We start from the raw sequence: 17,723 nt of genomic DNA, 5'->3' as shown, positions 1-17,723 counted from the left end.
ATGGATTATGGATAGAATCCTATTTTTTCGAACCACCATTACTTTTCTAGTTGTAGGTCCGCTTTTAACAAACTGAGAAAACAAGTAAAAAATGAAGCAACTCTATGACGTGATTGATGACTGTTGTTTGCTCACGCACAATTTCTCTCTCTTTAGAGATCCCAAGGTTTCTCGCCTGCTGCTTGATGCTCGGTATCCAGTTGTTGCTGTCGACAGCTACATGCCTGTGATTGACGTGTTCTCAGGCCACCAAAATGGGAGTCTTCGAGTCTTTTTAGCTATGGGCTCTTCAGATCAGATAATAGCACTACAAAGATTAAAGAATGAAGAAGGAACAGTTACTCCCTTCAACCCCAGGCCAGCCCATTTCCTGGACCAGCCGTCTGTAGCATCTGTTGCTATGGTAGTAACCAAACACTTGATTGTTTAGAAAAAACATAATCTTATTTTAAGGCTTACAAGGTGATGCTTTGATCATTGGAGTGAACCTAAATCTGCCCTAAAAAAAAAATAGTCTCAGTGAAAAAAAGAAAAGGTAATCTGGGGGAGAAAATGGGGATGGGGTGAAGAGTGATCCTAAATGTAAACTGGCAAAATATTCTGTTTCTTGACCAAATCCATGTTGCAAAGTTTTCAAGTGACATTCTTAATTTTTCTACTCATAACTTAAAAGTAATTTGTTTTGTACAGTTGTTCAGTTAAGAAAGCACATTGACATACTTTATTGTGTTTATTCCCTTATACATGAGGTAGGTCATTGTCATTCTATTTTTTAGGTAATGAAATAGAATTAGAGTTTATATTACTCATCCAGGGTCACGTAGCTGAGAATGGGGGAATTGGTGTTCAGACGCAGGTCTTCTGACTCTTAAGTCCACTATATCTTGTCCTCCTGTATCTTACATTTGATATCTTTACTAGAATAGCCAAATCTCAGTCTCCACTGTATGTTATGTTTTTTAATCTGAATCTAAATGACAAATTGATTGCCTCTAGCAGAGAAAGAACTATTAGGAAAATATCTATTAGTAGGCTATTGTTTATTTGTTATGAACTCTGAACTTTTTCTGTTTTATATTTATGTCTATCAGTAGATAATAGTGAGGGGAGTTAATTTAAAAATGACATAAAAGCACAAATAAAGCTCATCTGTTTAATATTCCCAAGTCTTTTTTAGGTGTTACATCATGCTCACATTGCAATGTAAACTTAGATTTTGTTAAATTTCATGCCAAAGGTTAAAAAATGTTACTGTGAACACAAAAGAAGTCCTTAAAAGGTTCATTTCAGTTCAGTCGCTCAGTCATGTCTGATTCTTTGCAACCCCATGGACTGCAGCACGCCAGACTTCCCTGTCTATCACCAACTCCCGGCGCTTATGCAAATTCATGTCCATTAAGTTGGTGATGCCATCCAACCATCTCATCCTCTGTCGTCCCCTTCTCCTCCCACCTTCAGTCTTTCCCAGCATCAGGGTCTTTTCCAGTGAGTCAGTTCTTCGCATCAGGTGGCCAAAGTATTGGAGTTTCAGCTTCAGCATCAGTCCTTCCAATGAATATTCAGGATTGATTTCCTTTAGGAAGGACTGGTTGGATTCTCTTGCTCTCCAAGGGACTCTCAAGAGTCTTCTCCAACACCGCAGTTCAAAAGCAACAATTCTTTGGTACTCAGCTTTCTTTATAGTCGAACTCTCACATCCATACATGACTACTGGAAAAACCACAGCTCTGACTAGACAGATCTTTGTTGGCAAAGGAATGTCTCTGCTTTTTAATATGCTCTCTAGGTTGGTCATAACTTTTCTTCCATGGAGCAAGCATCTTTTAATTTCATGGCTGCAGTCACCATTTGCAGTGATTTTGGAGCCCAAAAAAATAAAGTCTGCCACTGTTTCCATTGTCTCCCCATCTATTTGCCATAAAGTGATGGGACCAGATGCCATTATCTTTGTTTTCCAAATGTTGAGCTTTAAGCCAACTTTTCACTCTCTTTCACTTTCATCAAGAAGCTCTTTAGTTCTTCGCCTTCTGCCATAGGGTGGTATCATCTGCATATCTCAGGTTATTGATATTTCTCATAGCAATCTTGATTCCAGCTTGTGCTTCCTCCAGCCCAGCATTTCTCATGATGTACTCTGCATATAAGTTAAATAAGCAGGGTGACAATATACAGCCTTGATGTCCTCCTTTTCCTATTTGGAACATAAATACAGTTGTTTCTGCTTCTGCACTCAGTGTCTCTTATCCAGTCCAGTGTCTGCAGAACTGAATTACTGTAATACTGCATGGTTATATTAAGAAGCTGCTATAATTCTGAGGGGCTTTTTTTTTTTTTGCCTGTACTCTTCTCTAGAGAATCAAAGTACAAATTTTCTGTTTCCCTAAGGAACTTTTTTGAACAGCTGTCACTGACATATGCTTCTAGATGCCAAGGCAAAGACCTAATGTGATCTCTGTTCCACATATTTTGGATTAGTAGTTAGACACTTAAACACATAAAAATCATATGGTCTGACCCTTATCTGAATCCTGAATTCCCCTTTGGTGAGTATTCCTAATAATCACTTAGCTAGTGTCTGCTGAGGCTGTCTGGAATTGAGGAAAAGAACACTGGCTGTGGAGTCACTCTACCTGAGTTCAGACCCCAGGTTCCACTATTACTGGCTATACATGTCAAATTAATATTAATAAGTGCAAGGCTCAGAGTAAGTAATAAATACATTATTGTTATTAGAAGTACCTTCAGTAACAGTATATTTACTACCTCTCCTCTAATAAACACTCTGTGTTACTCCTAGCGTCATTAAAAAGAATAATTAACATAATTAATACTTAGCTGCTTCAAATATGTGTTCTTTATCCTGTTAAGGAAATAGCCTTCTAAGCATACGAAGAATCAGAAACATCTGATTAAATTTTATCAAATACCCTTTCAGCCTTTATTGAGGTAGTCACTTTTTTCCTTCCTCTGTTAGTGTACTGGATTACATTTATGGATTTCCTAATATTGACCAAGTCTCACAGTCTAGAGTAAATGCTCCCTGATCTGATTACAGTGAGCAGTCGTGAGATTTATACACAATGAATATTAAGTATCTGCTTATTTCTTCATCTCTTCTCAGACTGTACAGATAATAAGCGTGAACACTCTATACAAATTACTCTTTAAAGCTCACCAGCATCTCTGTTTCATTTCATAGGCAGGGGACCATGGAAATGGATTGATGGAGCACCACTTTGAACTCCTTGTAGACAAGGTTAAAGGGCTCACCCCTCTTCAGGCCACAGTCTGGGGAGAAGCAGATTGTTATGTCCAGTACTACTTTCCAGTTCAAGACTCACAGTCCAATGTGCTGAAAGGACCTGAGTTCCTTGAAAATGGTAGGTTTGGGAGATTAGGCCTTGTCATTCTTGTGTGGCTCTTTTATTGAATATACTCAGAGATTTTTCTTCCTGAGTAAGTCTTGTGTTCCTCGGTATTTCTAGTCTTAGCTGAGCAATGCAGGAGACACCCCGAGTTTTTGCTTTTCTTAAATTGTTTCTTTTAACATTTTATTTTGATTTGATTTCAGATTTATGGAAAAGTTGCAATAATAGTACAAAGAATTCCTGTATACCCTTTACCTAAATCCATCAATCATTTACATTTTGTCTCATTTAACATCATTTACAAGCCTATTCACTCTTATCTATTAACATACAGTTGATTCTCATTATCCACCGTAATTATATTCTGTAAGGTCATCAAGAGCGCTAATTAAGAGAATACTGAACCATTGTTTCTAGGGGAAATATGTACATATACATATCTTACATAGATCATAATCTTAAATCCTAAAGCAACTTACCGTGGTAGATTCTAGTGTCTTTATTTTACAGAAGAGAAAGCAAGGTTCAGAGTGTTAGTAACTGCGGCCACCCCACTAACAAGTTGGCATTTAAACCCTGTCCAGCTGGCCTTAATGTAGAGCTCTTGCAGTACATTGTACTGTCCCTTACTACGTCTATCCTCTGGTCATCTCTGAGAGCTCAAACAAGAGGACGAAGTGTCACCTTGTTTGATTGCAGCTGGGAATGAGCAAGTTGGATGACTCAAATTTTCTGTTATTCTGAGCATGTCCTTAAGTAACTGAAAGTGCTGCCAGGATTGGTTTTGAGGTTCAAATAATGGACTTGTACCCAGGATATATAAAGCACTCTTAACAAATCAGTAATAAAAAGACAACCCAATTTAAAAACGGGCAAAGGATCTGAATAGACACTATATAGAAATGGCTAATAAGCACATAAAAAGATGGTTAACATTATTAGTCACTTGGGAGATAAAGATCAAAACAGTCACAAGGTACCACTTCATACTCACTGAGATGGCTATATATATAGTTTTTAAATAGATTAATAAGTACTGGTAAGAAAGTAAAGAAAATAAAGTGCTGGAGCTCTCACACACTGTCCACCAACAAAGGAATCTCTTCTGTATTATCATGGCACTTTAGGAGACCATAGCTACTAGGGAAATGGACCTTGGTAGGAGTAATGCAGTCAGAAGATACAGATTCTGGTTCCAAGTCTGTGACCTGCTAGCTCTAAGATCTTTGGATTGACTGTGTAACCTCAAGGTATCTGTACTCTCATCTGTAGCAGGAGAAATACCTGCTTTCTTTTCCCTTGGAGAAGGGAATGGCTACCCACTCCAGTATTCTTGCCTGGAGAATTCCATGGACAGAGAAGCCTGGCGGGCTACAGTCTACTGTGAGGATAAAATTGAATAATACTGGATATTAACATTCTCTCTTACTACATTTAAGACACTTGATGATGTGTTGAATTACTCTGAATTTCTTATCTTTTCCAAAGGAATCACCCTGAGGCCTTTCAGATCTGCAACCACACTCTGTGTTCCAGACCCTGTCTTTAACAGTGAACACCGTCACTCTCTCCTGTTGCCAGCTGAAGTTCCAGTGCAAAGGCTCCTGCTCAGTGCCTTCTCTGCACATGGGCTTGTCCCTGGAGGTGGAGTCCAGTTTGAAATCTGGTGCAGGTACAGTATGGACAATCCATTCCTGTGCCTAGGAAAGAAGTGCATAGTCATAGAACATCCTTCCCTTAATTAGCTCTGGTTGAATTGTAAGTAAGCAAAGTGACCCCTTCTGCCCTGTTTAATGTTATTTAAGAGCTTGGTAGTGACTCTTATCCGGCTTTTACCATAATCTGTTAAATTATTAGGCTTTAGGGAGCAGTTTGTATCTCTTGCTTCTAACCACTACTTACATTTGGAAGAGAAGTTTTCGTTTTTATCTCCTACTGTCACTTAACATGTATTAGTCACCTTTCTTTTGCTTCTCTTTTTGCCTTACATTGTTCAGGCCCTCGCTATATCATGCCTCACCTATTGTAATACCCTCCTAACTGGTCTCTCCACTTCTAGACTCATTTCTTGTAATCTGTTTTTCCCATCACCAAAAGACTAGCCTTTGTGAAATAATAATTCCACACACAGCACAGAACCACCCGTGCTGCAGGATGGATGTTGTCAGGGGCGGCTACTCCCAAACGGCAAAGCCAGATGCTGATTCCTCAACAGAAAACCTGTGAGAAGCTGGGCTTTGTCTTGAACACAGAGTATAATTTATGGGGTTCCTTCTGCAGGTTATGGGCAGTAAATCCAGCCAGACACAACCACAGCTGCATACCACAAATACAGAACAATCAGGCTCCAAAGAAAACTAGATACTGAAAGCTTACCCCTGGGACAGACTGAATCATTTGTCCACCTAATTCTTTCAACTGACAGCTTGTGCTTTTGTGGCTTACAGATACTATTATCCTAATGTGAGAGACCAGATGGTTGCCAAAGGAACCTTGCCATTATCGAGGATCTGTGCCTTAGTAACCATGCAGCACCGTGAGGATGGGGGCATACAGACCTTTAATCTCCCTTTAACCCCCAGGTTTGAGAATAGGAAAGAACTGAGGAACCAATCATCAGGTAATTTAAGACATTTACCTTTCCCTTTCAAAGGCAGTATATGTGAATATCACTTTTCTCTCTAATTTAGTGATTCTTCACATTTTGTGGTACTTACCCTTTTAAGAATTTGGTAAAAACTGAGGCACCTTCTCTTAGAAAATGAGTAGAATACATACTGAAAATTTTGAATATAATTTTAGAAAATTCATAGTTATGTAGACTAGGTACATAAATGTTGCTTGTCTCATCTCGCCTTTAACTTCAGTAGCATTTGACAAGCCCTCATGACACAAATCCCAAGTATTATGTAGGTATACTCAGAGAATTATTATTCCAAGGCAACATGATGTAGGATTGGGAGAAAATAACATGAACTGGAAATTCACTGTGAGGGAAGAGAGAGTCAGGATTTAAAGTTAAAAGGGATTAGTTAGAGCTGGAGTTTTGAATTCTATCCTATTGGTTCCAGTAAGATGACCTATCCTCCAAATACATCATGAATAACTAGAATGAGCCTCATAAATCAAGTTACTCTTCCCTCTTACTGGAGAGGATCTGCCCAAACAAAAGGCTTTATCTTGTTAGATTAAGTTTGAGTTGTTCCTCCTGACCGTCACTGAGCAGCTTGTTCTGTTGTTCCTTAAAGCTTTCCCTGGGGACTTCTCCGGTGGCACAGTAGATAAGAACCCACCTGCCAGTGCAGGGGCTGTGGGTTTGATCCCTGGTCCAGGAAGATTCCACATGCTGCAGAGCAAGTAGAGCTCAAGAGCCGGGACTGCTGAGCCCACATGCTGCAACTGCTGAAGCCCGTGAACCTAGAGCCTGTGCTGCGCAGCAAGGGAAGCCACCGCAGTGAGGCGCCTGCGCACCGTAACTGAGAGGAGCCCCCACTCTCTGCAACTAGGGAATGTCCACATGCAGCACCTGAGACCCAGTGAAACCAAAACTAAGTAATTTAAAAACAGTGTTTATTTTTATTTTTGGCTGCACTGGGTCTTCATTACTATGTGAACTTTTTCTCTCCCCAGCAAGTGGGGGCTACTCTTTGTTAAGGTGTGTGGGCCCTCTTATTGCAGAGCCTAGGCTCTAGGGCACATGGGCTCAGTAGTTATAGCACTTGGGCTTAGTTGCCCTGTAGCACGTGGCATCTTCCTGGACCAGGGATCAAACTCATGTCCCCTGCATTGACAAGTAGATTCCCAGCCACGGGAATACCAGGGAAGTCCAGGAGAATTTTTCTTAAAAGATGGCATGTGAAGGTGTTTCAGGTGGTGGTAGTAGGAGGGTGATAGAAATGTGTGAGTGTAAAAACCTTTTAAAGATTTTAAAAAACCAAGATTAGAGTCCATCTCAATTCTATAAATTAACTAGAATTACATTATGCCTGTTAGTAATGTGATTTTTTGACAAGCAGTTGAATCTCTGAGCCATAGTTTTCATAGATATAAAGTGAAAATTGTGACTTCTATTCTACTTTATTAATCCTAAAGTACAATAATATAATGTGATTCTGACCATAGACAGATTGTTTCACTGCTGAGGCCCCTTACTGTTCGTTAGGATTATAGTGTTTAATCTCTTCCTTCCTTCCTGACTAGGACTTAGGGTTTGGTAGAACAGAAGATTATTTCAACCAACCGTTTCATTTTTCCTTTCACCCTCATTCTTCAGGTTTACTGGATGTGGGCCTAAGGTACAGGCGTACTCCAAGGACAGCAGAGGGAGTTCTTGCTGCCCGAACTGTCTCCATCTCAGTCCAGATAATCAGAGCCTGTGGTTTGCAAGCAGCAGCCAAGTAAGTTCACCTTAGAAAAGCAATTCTCAAACCAAACCTTTCTCCACTGCAGTCCACATAATTTGTGATGCTCAGATAACATATAACTTCCTTGGGTACAATCTTCAGTTTATTAACCACAATTCTGCTCTTTTCTTTTTCTCTTAAGAAAGCACGTAGGAATATAAGTGAATAAACCACTTGCAAATGTTGCTGTTTTAACTGTTATTAGCAACTTAGTTCCTTGACCTTGTCCAGCAGTTTGTCCTCTACCCTGCTGCTGCTAATGTATAGTCGCATAAGTCATGTCTGGCTCTTTACAACCCCATAGACTGTAGTCCACCAGGGTCCTCTGTCCATGGGATTCTCCAGGCAAGAATACTGGAGTGGGTTGCCATTCCTTTCTCCAGGAGGTCCTCCCGACCTGGGGATCGAACCCAGACCTCCCCCGTTGTAGGCAGATTACCATCTGAGCCACTAGGGAAGCCCTCTACCCTACTCACCCCTTAACCCAAGGTCAGAACCTATGCCCTCCAACCATGCCAAGACCAATCACTATTACAGATCCTCTGTAGTCTCATGTTTAGTCTGAGTACCAACTTCTGTTTTTCTGGCTCATTCCCCTTTAGTCTGTTCTCAGTACAGAAGACAATGAGCTTATTAAAACTTAAATAGATCTTGACACACATCTACTTAAAACCCACTTAAAATGCCTTTCCATCTCATTTAGAGCAAAAGCCAGAGCCTTTTAAATGCCTGTTAGACCCCACATGATCTGACTCCGTTATCTTTATGACCTCCTCTCCTCCTGGTAGTTGCGGCTCTGCTCACTTCACTCCAGCCACTGGCTTTTTCATTGCTTCTGCACACTTACTCTTCTTCCTTTCAGGGCCTTTGCCTTGCTGTTTTCTCTGCCCGAAGTACTGTTTCTCTGTATAAACAGCATGGCCCTCTCTTGCCTGCATTGCTCATTCTTCTCTCTACTTTGGATGTTCTTCCTTATTTTGTCCTCTAAACAAACTTCCATTTTCGTCAAGGCTTTGCAGCCTTCCTCCATCTCTCCCTACATGTTGATAGAATTGGTGCTTTGTCCTTGTCTACTAGCTCCATGTTGCAGCACATAGCAGTCTGTTTCCATTACTTGCAGACATGAGTTTTCCTCCACTAGGCTGTGAATTCCTCTGCATGCACACACTGCCTGAACTCTTCTCTCTACCCCCACCACAGAGCATTATTCCAGCATATAACAAGTATTCGGCTAAGAAGGAGAATTAGGGACTTCCCTGGTGATCCAATGGCTAAGACTCCATGCTTCCAATCCAGGAGGCTCAGGTTCAGTCCCTTCTCAGGGATCTGGATCCTGTATGCCACAAGTAAGAGTTCATTTGCTGCAAATAAAGGGCCCATATGCCACGACTAAGACCCGGTAGAGCCAAATAAATTAGTTCAGTGTAGTCGCTCAGTGGTGTCCGACTCTGAGACCCCATGAACCACAGCACGCCAGACTTCCCTGTCCATCACCAATTTCCGGATTGTACTCAAACTCATGGACATTGAGTCGGTGATGCCATCCAACCATCTCATCCTCTGTTGTCCCCTTCTCCCACCTTCAGTCATTCCCAGCATCAGGGTGTTTTCAAATGAGTCAGTTCTTCACATTAGGTGGCCAAAGTATTGGGGTTTCAGCTTCAGCATCAGTCCTTCCAATGAATATTCAGGATTGATTTCATTAGGAAGGACTGGTTGGATCCCCTTGCAGTCCAAGGGACTCTCAAGAGTCTTCTCCTACACCGCAGTTCAAAAGCATCAGTTCTTGGTGCTCAACTTTCTTTATAGTCCAACTCTCACATCCAAACATGACTACTGGAAAAACCACAGCTCTGACTAGATGGACCTTTGTTGGCAAAGGAATGTCTCTGCTTTTTAATATGCTGCCTAGGTTGGTCATAACTTTTCTTCCAAGGAGCAAGCGTCTTTTAATTTCATGGCTGCAGTCACCATCTGCAGTTATTTTGGAGCTCAAAAAAAATAAAGTCTGCCACTGTTTCCATTGTTTCCCCATCCATTTGCCATGAAGTGATGGGACCAGATGCCATGATCTTCATTTTCTAAATGTTGAGCTTTAAGCCAACTTTTTCACTCTCCTCTTTCACTTGCATCAAGAGGCTCTTTAGTTCTTTGCTTTCTGCCATAGAGTGGTGTCATCTGCATATTTCAGGTTATTGATATTTCTTCCAGCAATCTTGATTCCAGCTTGTGCTTCCTCCAGCCCAGTGTTTCTCATGATGTACTCTGCATATACATTAAACAAGCAGGGTGACAGTATACAGCCTTGACGTACTCCTTTCCTGATTTGGAATCAGTCTGTTCTTCCATGTCCAGTTCTAGCTCTTGCTTCCTGACCTGCATACAGATTTCTCAGGAGGCTGGTTAGGTGGTCTGGTATTGTCATCTCTTTCAGAATTTTCCACAGTTTGTTGTGATCCACAGTCAAAGGCTTTGGCATGGTCAATAAAGCAGAAATAGATGTTTTTTCCGGAACTCTCTTGCTTTTTCAATGATCCAGCGGATGTTGCCAATTTGATCTCTGTTTCCTCTCCCTTTTCTAAATCCAGCTTGAACATCTGGAAGTTCATGGTTCACATACTATTGAAGCCTGACTTGGAGAATTTTGAGCATTACTTTGCTAGCGTGTGAAATGAGTACAATTGTGTAGTAGTTTGAGCATTCTTTGGCATTGCCTTTCTTTGGGATTGGAATGAAAACTGAGCTTTTCCAGTCCTGTGGCCACTGCTGAGTTTTCCAAGTTTGCTGGCATATTGAGTGCAGCACTTTCACAGCATCATCTTTTAGGATTTGAAATAGCTCAACTGGAATTCCATCACCTCCACTAGCTTTGTTTGTAGTGATGTTTCCTAAGGCCCACTTGACTTTACATTCCACCATGTCTGGCTCTAGATGAGTGATCACTCCATCGTGATTATCTGGGTCATGAAGATCTTTTTTGTACAGTTCTTCTGTGTATTCTTGCCACCTCTTAATATCTTCTGCTTCTGTTAGGTCCCTACCATTTCTGTCCTTTATTGATCCCATCTTTGCCTGAAATGTTCCCTTGGTATCTCTAATTTTCTTGAAGAGATCTTTAGTCTTCCCCATTCTATTATTGTTTTCCCCTATTTCTTTCCACTGATCACTGAGGAAGGCTTTCTTATCTATCCTTGCTATTCTTTGGAACTCTGCATTCAAATGGGTATATCTTTCCTTTTCTCCTTTGCCTTTCACTTCTCTTCTTTTAACAGCTATTTGTAAGGCCTCCTCAGACAACTATTTTGCCTTTTTGCATTTCTTTTTCTTGGATGTCTTGATCCCTGCCTCCTATACAGTGTCACGAACCTCAGTCCATAGTTCTTCATGCCAAATAAATAAATATAAATACATTTTTTTTACAAAGAATAACTAGATCATGATCCTGAAGCAAGCTAGCTCACTTTGGACATGAATTCAAGAAAGATGCAAATGCTGTTTAATTTGGTCCCTGTTACAACTTAAGAGTCAGAATATTTACCTGTAACTTCATAGTTGCTAAATAACTATTGGGATTACTGCCATGTGAAATCTGATGTGAAAGTAGCTGGTAATATGTTCAGTCTAATTAATACTTTTCCTCACTGAATTCTCCAAATAGACTTTTCCAGTAACCACTCAAGAACATCTTAGTGTTAGTAAGATACCAGGATGGTTTTTTAATCATGTTCTACCATATAGTCAAACTTCTGATGGTTTCTCATTGTCAGTAACAGTGGTCTCCTAATTTTAATTCTACATTCCTATTATTATAAAAAAAATTAGCATACTCTCTAAACATGTGGATACTTATTCATGTATGAGTCATCTTCATGTACTATTATACTGATATATATATTGTTAAGAGTAGTAAAACTTTAATATATGAAATAACAACTCTAGAAATTTTAATAATTTTTTTCTTATGCCCATATAGTTTACTCTCTGAACCCCCTATATGGTACTCACTAAGTTCTAGGGTAGTGGTCCACAGGATAAGGTCCAACCTGCTTGCTCAACATGGCATTCAGGGCCCTTCAAAATATCTTATTCTGAGTCTTGAAAGAAGAGTAGGAGTTAATCAAAATGCCCAAGAAAGCTGAAAATTATTCCAAAGAGAAGAACATGTGCAAAAGCCATGGAGGCATGAAACTTACATATAATGGAGTACCTGTTCTGGGTAAGACCCAGCCTATGTCAGAATCATAAACATAGTGTTAAATAAATTAATTACTATGTAATTGACATATTAAAAAGCAGAGACGTTACTTTGCCAACAAAGGTCTGTCTTGTCAAAGCTGTGGATTTTCCAGTAGTCATGTATGGATGTGAGAGTTGGACTGTAAACTAAGTTGAGTGCCGAAGAATTGATGCTTTTGAACTGTGGTGTTGGAGAAGACTCTTGAGAGTCCCTTGGGCTGCAAGGAGATCCAACCAGTCCATCCTAAAGGAAATCAATCCTGAATATTCATTGGAAGGACTGATGCTGAAGCTGAAACTCCAATACTTTGGCCACCTGATATGAAGAGCTGACTCGTTGGAAAAGACCCTGAATGCTGGGAAAGATTGAAAGTGGGAGGAGAAGGGGACGACAGAGGATGAGATGGTTGTATGGCATCACCAACTCAATGGACATGAGTTTGAGTAAGCGAGAGTTGGTGATGGACGGGAAAGCCTGGTGTGCTGCAGTCCATGGGGTCTCAAAGAGTCGGACACAACTGAGCGACTGAACTGAACTGACAGAAAGGACTCAGAATTTCAGTACTCAGATCTCAGAGAGACTGAGTAATAGATAAGAAATTCAGTAGTTTCTCTCTCTGGGAATTCATGGGGAAAGTCAGATTAGATGGCAGGCAGTTTTTTTTTAAGTCCTGCATCTGATCTGTGTTGCACTTTGAAGAAAAAAGGGCAAGAAGTCAGACCAGGGCAGTGGAATGTCCTTGCAGTATCACTCTAGTAGGCAGATGAAGATTGTCTCCTTCATACACACGTATGCTGTGACATCTCTATTACTAAGAAAACACACTGTGGCACTGCCACAGCCTAGATAGGAAACACATGGTCTGTGAGTGTTCTTGGTGGCCTTGTGGGAATGGTGATGTTTCTTAGGCAGTCTCCTGATTTCTAATACTACATCCTTCTCATTTCTGATATTCCTACCCTTCTCCCCTACAGGGCTTTGGCTGAGCAGGAACCTGCTCTGCAGTTTAGTGCCACAGTCGGGGTCAATGCCTTTGTCACCACTCACCTGTCCTTCCTGCCCAAGGGAGAACAGCGCCAAACCCGGCCTGTGGCCTGTTCCTTCTGCCCCGAGTTCTCCCATCACAGTGAGTTCTCATGTAACTTGGTGACCCAGCACTGCAGTGGAGAAGCCTGTTTCCTGGCAGAGCTGTTAGAGTTTGCAGAAGTTACTTTTGCTGTTTATCATGAAGATACCAGATCAGGTGAGGACAAATGGCTCATAGTCACAATTAAAAAGAGTTCTGTTTTGAATGGTATAGTGTTTCCAGCTTACTTCTAAAGGGTATAGCAAAAATATGTAGAATATGTATTGCGTGTGTTTAAGAGAATGTAGAGAAGTAAAGCAAATGTGTCAAGTTGTTAGCAGGTGAATATAGGTGAAGGATATATAGGAGTTCATAAGTATTCTTGTAACTTTTCTGTATGCCTGAATTTTTCAAAGTAAAATTATTTAAGTGTGGGTATACACATACTTAATGATTTAATTTAAATGATTTAGAAGGCATTCAAGATTTGACTGGAGCAAGATGATCTCTAATGCACCTTCCAACACTGAAATTCACTGAGTGTAAATGGGTTCTCATATAGCTGTATTGTAACACAAGCCCTTTAGTCAGTAGACCACCAACTAATTTCCCTTTTTTTTTTGTTTAACAGCCAGTGATATAACCAGTATCCATTCATTCAAAGATTATCTGCTTGGAGTAGTAAAGATTCCAACAAAAGATCTGCTGATCAAGAGATCTGGTAGGGATCCTGGATTATCACTCTCTAATCCTGTCCTTTCCTGTTCACTTCCCTGCTCGAGAGCATCTTGTTTGGCTCTCTTGCAAGATATGAGGGGAATAAAAAGACCCCTTAACACATACTTCTCAGTTCTGCCAAATTACCTCAGAAGTTTTCTCAAAAATATTTTAAGTCCTTTGCTAGTTATTTCAGAAGTCTTCTAATAAAGCAGAGAAGCTCAAAATACTGTACTGTCTGTCATCTTCCCCCAGGAAAGGGAATGATGATGATATTACTTATAATAAATATGCGAATACCTATTGCATTATATAGCACTCTGTAAAATATTTTCTCAGATCTCATTTGAACCTCAGGGTAACTCTTACTGTCGGGGATACTAGGATTATCTTCATTTGACAGATGAGAAAATTTAGGCTCACAGAGTTTAAGTGATTTGTCAGAACCACACAGCCACGTAGTGGAGTCCTGGAAATCAAATCCAGGTTTGCCCATTCTTTTTCACCATACTCTTCTGTCTCACTGAAGAAGAAATGAGGCTGTCAGATAGAAACCCGAAAGAAGGTCCAACCACCAGGACAGCAGTCTGGAAATGTTGGTCCCATCCTGCTTTTTACTAGCTCAGTGACCTTGACCTCTGAGTCCCACTTACGTTGTAGATGAAGACTGTTAATGATAACAAGTCTATGAGGTAGAACTCAGTGAGACAGGATATGTAAAGTACCTGACACATAGTAGGCATTCAGTAAACGTTAAGTTTTCTTCTTTTGCCCATCTTCCTCCCTAGGATTATATGATCTATTTTCCAGAATTTTCTCACACATCTCCCAGTTTTAACTGTGAATTGAAATTTGAACAATACTCAATAAGCAAATACTATGTGCCTGCCAGAAAGAAGTCGCTACAACTTGATAAAGGGTTCAAATCTCACTTCTGTCACTGTTTGTGATCTAGGACAAGTCACTTCATCTCTCAGCTCCCTAAATGGAATCTCTAAAAATGGAAGTAATAAGATCTTTGCAGGATTAGTGAAGCATTCAATGAAGTTATACATATAAAAGATCTCTGCACAGGTCTGGCCACGTGGTTTCTTTCCTTCTAAAACTTAGTACAGAGTTTGTCAGCAAATAGGCACCATCCGAGAAATCCCATCTCCACAAATTAAATTTAACCACTTGGAAATAAACCTTTTGATAATTTAGAATGTAGCATTTGTCCTTATAGTCAGTTATTCTAAAGTGAACATTCTGTTTTGTTTCCTCCTGCCAGAAATCTCAATTATAGAATCACAGAGCCAGAGGAATGATCCTATGCAGCAGTTCTTAAGTGCTAAAATGGTGTGAAATTATTTGTGTAATTTATATTTGAGCATTTTTCCGGGCCAACTTTCGTTACTGCCAAAGGGATCTGTGACCAAATAATGTTAAGAACCACTTGGTTGTGAGGAAATTAATACCCAGTGATGAGAAATTACTAAACCAAAGCTGTAGGTTTTTAGACTAAAGTCAAGAGTCTCGAAGATGTACATTCTTATTTCAGCATCCTCATTTTGTAAGTGAAAACTTGGAAGGCCCCCCAAAATTAAATGCCTTAAGTCATAAAACCGTAAGTGACCTTTGGCAAATTCATCTCAATAAGTCTGAATCTTCTCATCTATAATTTTAATTAATAAAATCTCAGAAAATTGCTGTGAATATTATATCAGTCTATAAACTGCTTTACATAATTATGAAATCCAAAAAGCTCAGAAAACTATAAGTTTTTTTTTAATTAGTTAAGCAGCCAAACCTGACACCAACTGCTTAGTCATTATTTTCTGACTTAGGCCGCTTCCTGATTATACAGTTTTATTGGAGCACATTGTGCCCATTCATCTGCATATCATCTATGTCGACTTTCTCACTACAACACAATTGAATAGCTGCAACAGAGACTATAGGGCCAAAAAGCCTAAAATATTTACCATCTGCCCTTTTAGAGAGGAAGTTTACCAACCCCTGACCTACGTGACCACTGACTAGTACATAGTATTCAATTTATGTACCATATTAATTTCTAAAATCTGAAAATTTTTAAAATTGTAAACAAATCTGATGCTGAAGATTCTAGATAAGATATGAATTTATAATAGGTGGATTGTAGACTTTAAAGCCACCTGTACCTGGATTCAAAGCCTAACTATATGGCCTAGTAGCTGTAACAACTTGGGAAGGTCTCTGAGCTTTCATTTGCACATCTGTAAAGTATGGATTATTGTCCTGTTTAAGCCTTCCTCAGCAATCAATGCAAAGAAATAGAAGAAAACAGTAGAATGGGAAAGACTAGAGATCTCTTCAAGAAAAGTAGCGATACCCAGGGAACATTTCATGCTAAGATGGGCTCAATAAAGGACAAAAATGGTAGGGACCTAACAGAAGCAAAAGATATTAAGAAGAGGTGGCAAGAACACACAGAAGAACTGTACAAAAAAGATCTTCACGGCCCAGATAATCACGATGGTGTGATCACTCACCTAGAGCCAGACATCCTGGAATGTGAAGTCAAGTGGACCTTAGGAAGTATCACTATGAACAAAGCTAGTGGAGGTGATGGAATTCCAGTTGAGCTATTTCAAATCCTCAAAGATGATGCTGTGAACATGCTGCACTCAATATGCCAGCAAATTTGGAAAATTCAGCAGTGGCCACAGGGCTGGAAAAGGTCTGTTTTCATTCCAATCCCAAAGAAAGGCAATGCCAAAGAATGCTCAAACTACTGCACAGTTGCACTCATCTCACACGGGAGCAAAGTGATGCTTAAAATTCTCCAAGCCAGGCTTCAGCAATACGTGAACCGTGAACTTCCAAATGTTCAAGCTGATTTTAGAAAAGGCAGAAGAACCAGAGATCAAATTGGCAACATCCGCTGGATCATCGACAAAGCAAGAGAGATCCAGAAAAACATCTCTTTCTGCTTTATTGACTACACCAAAGCCTTTGACTGTGTGGATCACAACAAACTGTGGAAAATTCTGAAAGAGATGGGAATACCAGACCACCTGACCTCTTGAGAATCCTGTATGCAGATCAGGAAGCAGAACTGGACATGGTGGAGAAGGAAATGGCAACCCACTCCAGTATTCTTGCCTGGAAAAGTCCATGGACAGAGGAGCCTGGCGGGCTGAAGTCCATGGGATTACATGACTGAGCATGTGTGCACGAGGGTGGAGGGAGATGGGTTGGTAGCAATAAAGTGGTAGAACTAATAAAAAATAAAAAAGAACTGGACATGAAACAACAGACTGGTTCCAAATAGGAAAAGGAGTACGTCAAGGCTGTATATTGTCACCCTGCTTATTTAACTTATATGCAGAGTACATCATGAGAAACGCTGGGCTGGAGGAAGCGCAAGCTGAAATCAAGATTGCCGTGAGAAATATCAATAACCTCAGACATGCAGATGACACCACCCTTATGGCAGAAAGTGAAGAGGAACTAAAGAGTCTCTTGATGAAAGTGAAAGAGGAGAGTGAAAAGTTGGCTTAAAGTTCAACATTCAGAAAACTAAGATCATGGCATCCAGTCCCATCATTTCATGGGAAATAGATGGGGAAACAGAGAAAACAGCGGCTGACTTTATTTTGGGGGGCTCCAAAATCACTGCAGATGGTGATTGCAGCCATGAAATTAAAAGATGCTTACTTCTTGGAAGGAAAGTTATGAGCAACCTAGATAGCATATTAAAAAGCAGAGACATTACTTGGCCAACAAAGGTCCGTCTGGTCAAGGCTATGGTTTTTCCAGTGGTCATGTATGGATGTGAGAGTTGGACTGTGAAGAAAGCTGAGCACCGAAGAATTGATGCTTTTGAACTGTGGTGTTGGAGAAGACTCTTGAGAGTCCCTTGGGCTGCAAGGAGATCCAACCAGTCCATCCTAAAGGAGATCAGTCTT

At 40.3% G+C, this 17,723-nt stretch overlaps 1 protein-coding gene across 6 annotated transcripts in view; it reads left to right on the top strand.

Annotated features, from left to right (window-relative positions):
• The window catches only part of C2CD3 (C2 domain containing 3 centriole elongation regulator), a 118,781-nt gene that overhangs the window by 49,339 nt on the left and 51,719 nt on the right, over positions 1 to 17,723 (top strand). For all 6 annotated transcript variants that reach the window (XM_061150019.1, XM_061150027.1, XM_061150052.1 and 3 more), the window contains 7 exons: positions 157 to 403; positions 3,200 to 3,380; positions 4,857 to 5,040; positions 5,816 to 5,988; positions 7,642 to 7,765; positions 12,983 to 13,251; positions 13,706 to 13,795. In XM_061150019.1, the coding sequence (XP_061006002.1) occupies positions 157 to 403; positions 3,200 to 3,380; positions 4,857 to 5,040; positions 5,816 to 5,988; positions 7,642 to 7,765; positions 12,983 to 13,251; positions 13,706 to 13,795 (1,268 nt within the window). The remainder of the gene's footprint in view (positions 1 to 156; positions 404 to 3,199; positions 3,381 to 4,856; positions 5,041 to 5,815; positions 5,989 to 7,641; positions 7,766 to 12,982; positions 13,252 to 13,705; positions 13,796 to 17,723) is intronic.

Source organism: Dama dama, chromosome 1 (genome assembly GCF_033118175.1).
Source record: "Dama dama isolate Ldn47 chromosome 1, ASM3311817v1, whole genome shotgun sequence".
NCBI classification, from domain to species: Eukaryota; Metazoa; Chordata; class Mammalia; order Artiodactyla; family Cervidae; genus Dama; species Dama dama.
The sequence above is the reverse complement of the archived record's forward strand: the minus strand, read 5'-3'. Positions and strand labels throughout refer to the sequence as shown.